Below are 2,759 nucleotides of genomic sequence, written 5' to 3' on the forward strand. Positions count from 1 at the left end.
TTTACAAGACAGCCAAGGCGGGTGGGCAGGTAGCTGTGGTCACACAGAAATACAGGAACATTGACATAAGGGGATGGGAGATCTTCCTCTGACATTAAAGCACAGTGCATCTCTGCAGCTGACAGGGAGACAGTCTCATCTTGTGCTACCACGTTTCCTGATCCGCTTGGTGAGACACCACAACGAACGATTATGCAGCGGAAAATGCCCTGGGACTGCCCTGCAGTGGGGTTGTTATTCCAGCCTCCTACACAACAAACAAACAAACAAAACACATCAAGTTAAAAGCCAGGCACATTTATTCACATTATATCATATTTATTCTTCTAATTTATTTGCAGAATATATTTTTACTTTGTTGTTATGTTGATGTATACTTCTACTACTCATTTCTGTTTAGATGTTATTTTTAATTGTTAATTTAAGGAAGACAAATTGCCATCTGTGCAGGGACAACAGATTAAAAAAAAAGCTTTACAGCAGTTATTATTGATTTTTTTTACCTGATTCTCTGACAGAGTTGAAGAAAAGCTCCAAGTGGTCCTGTCTGAAGCGGTATGTGCAGACAAAACGCTGAACTTGGAGCAGTTCAGGAATCATTCCCACCAAAGTGTCCACATTGACCACGAAGCCGATGACTGACAGATACCTTCAAAAGAAAATATTTTATCAATATGGTACTAAAGACTAAAATTCTTCAAAGCACCAAGTAATCTTATCCTTATCGTAATCCTACCTCAGTGACAGAACCTATAATGTCACAGTGAACACTTTGTCCTCTGAAACACAAAAGCTATCCAGCGGTGTTCCCCAAGGATCTGTTCTGGGCCCTATTTTATTTATGTTATACATGATTCCTTTTGGGAAACTTATCAGTAAATTTAAGCACATTTCCTACCATTTCTATGCCGATGACATTCAGCTCTACTGCTCATTCACTGAAAACAATTATCACATGCTATCCTCTCTGTTTGATTGTCTGGCTACTATCAAAGCATGGTTACTAGAAAATCACCTACTTCTTAACCCGCAAAAGACAGAGACTATGATTTTTGCTCCAGATGCTAAAATTCCCACAATCAAAACACACCTCACCTCTTTGTGCTCCTCTTTTCAGTCTAGTGTGAGGAACCTCGGTGTCTGGTTCGACAAATCAACGTCTTTTGATCAACACTCGAGAAAGCTTGTAAAAATTTGTTATTATTATTTAAGGAATGTGGCTAAATTAAAATCAATTTTATCTAAATCTGACCTTGAGCTGATAATACATACTTTTATTTCATTACGCTTAGATTACTGCAATTCCCTTTTTATCTGTCTTAACAAACAATCTGTGAAATGTCTCTAAATGGTTCAGAATTCTGCTGCAAGACTTTTATCTGGAGCCAATAAACGCACACATATCACCCCTCTCCTCTCATCATTACATTGGCTTCCTATTAGTTTTAGAATAGACTTTAAGATTTTAACTTTAGTTTTTAGAATCTTGCATGGACAGACCCCAAGCTACCTTTCTGACCTTCTACAGCCCTATTCTCCTGCTCGATCCTTGCGATCAGAAGCCCTGAACCTTTTAACCGTTCCAAAAACTCGTTTTAAAACCAGAGGTGATCTTGCCTTCCAGACAGTTGCCCCAAAACCCTGGAATGCTCTCCCATTGCCACTGCGTCAGATTGACTCTGCTGAGTGTTTTAAAAGCCAATTGAAGACGTTTCTTTTTAGTAAAGCTTTTAGTTGATATTTTAATTTTATTTTACCTTCCCCCAACCTTTAAGCTTTTGTCTGCTATTACTATTTTATCTTTTTACACTATTATTCATATGTACTGTTTTATTGATTTGTCCTGTATTTTATCTTTTGTGAAGCACTTTGTGAGTGGTCCTCTGTGAAAAGTGCTATATAAAAGACTTACTTACTTACTTACTTTAGTTACAGGAAAATATTAATTAACCTTTCCACATAGTTCATCACATGAAACAAAATATGGTGATGTTAACAGTGGAAGCAATCCATGATCTTCTCCAATATGGGTCCTGCTTTATGGTTCAAATGAACTACAAATCTGCTAGCTGTAAAATTACTTGGTGCTTAATAGTGTAGGTGTATTGTAACTTGGCGATATCTGTAATGTTCATCCAGACCGCTAGAGGGCGATGGTTATGCCTGTTGTATTATGTTCAGCCAATAGGTGGCAGGAAGTAAACAGTTCGTTTCAGTGCTGCAGTAAGACAGACCATGATGGGTTTTGCTCTTCAATCTGAAGCCATCCACTCATTTCCAGCCCTTTGAGTGGCAATATGAATAAGTTTTATGTTAAATATGAAGACTGTCAACAATGTTAGCGATTTTGTTTTTAAGTTTGTGACGTTTTATGATGTTAACTGAGCATATGTCAAATGCTAATTCCAAGCGATGTTTTAGCTAACATTAATGTCCTTTTCAGTCTTTATTTTGTTTTTATGTGAATGTGGCTCATTTACTTAATATCTTTATGTATTTGTCATTTCAGTTTCACACTTTTTTGCATTAAATCTTGCTAAATACAGCACCTGTCTGCTCCTTGGAGGAAATGATGCAAGAGAGAGTTTAGCTGACTGTGAATCTTAACCAGGACACGGGGTCACGTTGAGTGCAACAGAACAGTAGGTCAGTGTAAGGATTAGCATCTTTGAAATAAAGTATTTACCTCCAGGAAGCTAAAGCAAGGAGGAAAACTGTAGCGACTGAACGCTAAGAAAATGGACAACCCAGAAACAACT

General features: G+C 37.6%; 1 protein-coding gene across 1 annotated transcript in view; it reads left to right on the forward strand.

The window, feature by feature from the left end:
• The first annotated feature begins 2,319 nt into the window (after positions 1–2,319).
• LOC118598478 (NACHT, LRR and PYD domains-containing protein 13-like) overlaps positions 2,320–2,759 on the forward strand; it is a 3,593-nt gene continuing 3,153 nt past the window's right edge. The window contains exon 1 of the mRNA XM_036211188.1: positions 2,320–2,337. Coding sequence (XP_036067081.1) covers positions 2,320–2,337 — 18 coding nt within the window. The remainder of the gene's footprint in view (positions 2,338–2,759) is intronic.

Source organism: Oryzias melastigma, unplaced genomic scaffold (genome assembly GCF_002922805.2).
Source record: "Oryzias melastigma strain HK-1 unplaced genomic scaffold, ASM292280v2 sc00875, whole genome shotgun sequence".
Lineage (NCBI taxonomy): Eukaryota > Metazoa > Chordata > Actinopteri > Beloniformes > Adrianichthyidae > Oryzias > Oryzias melastigma.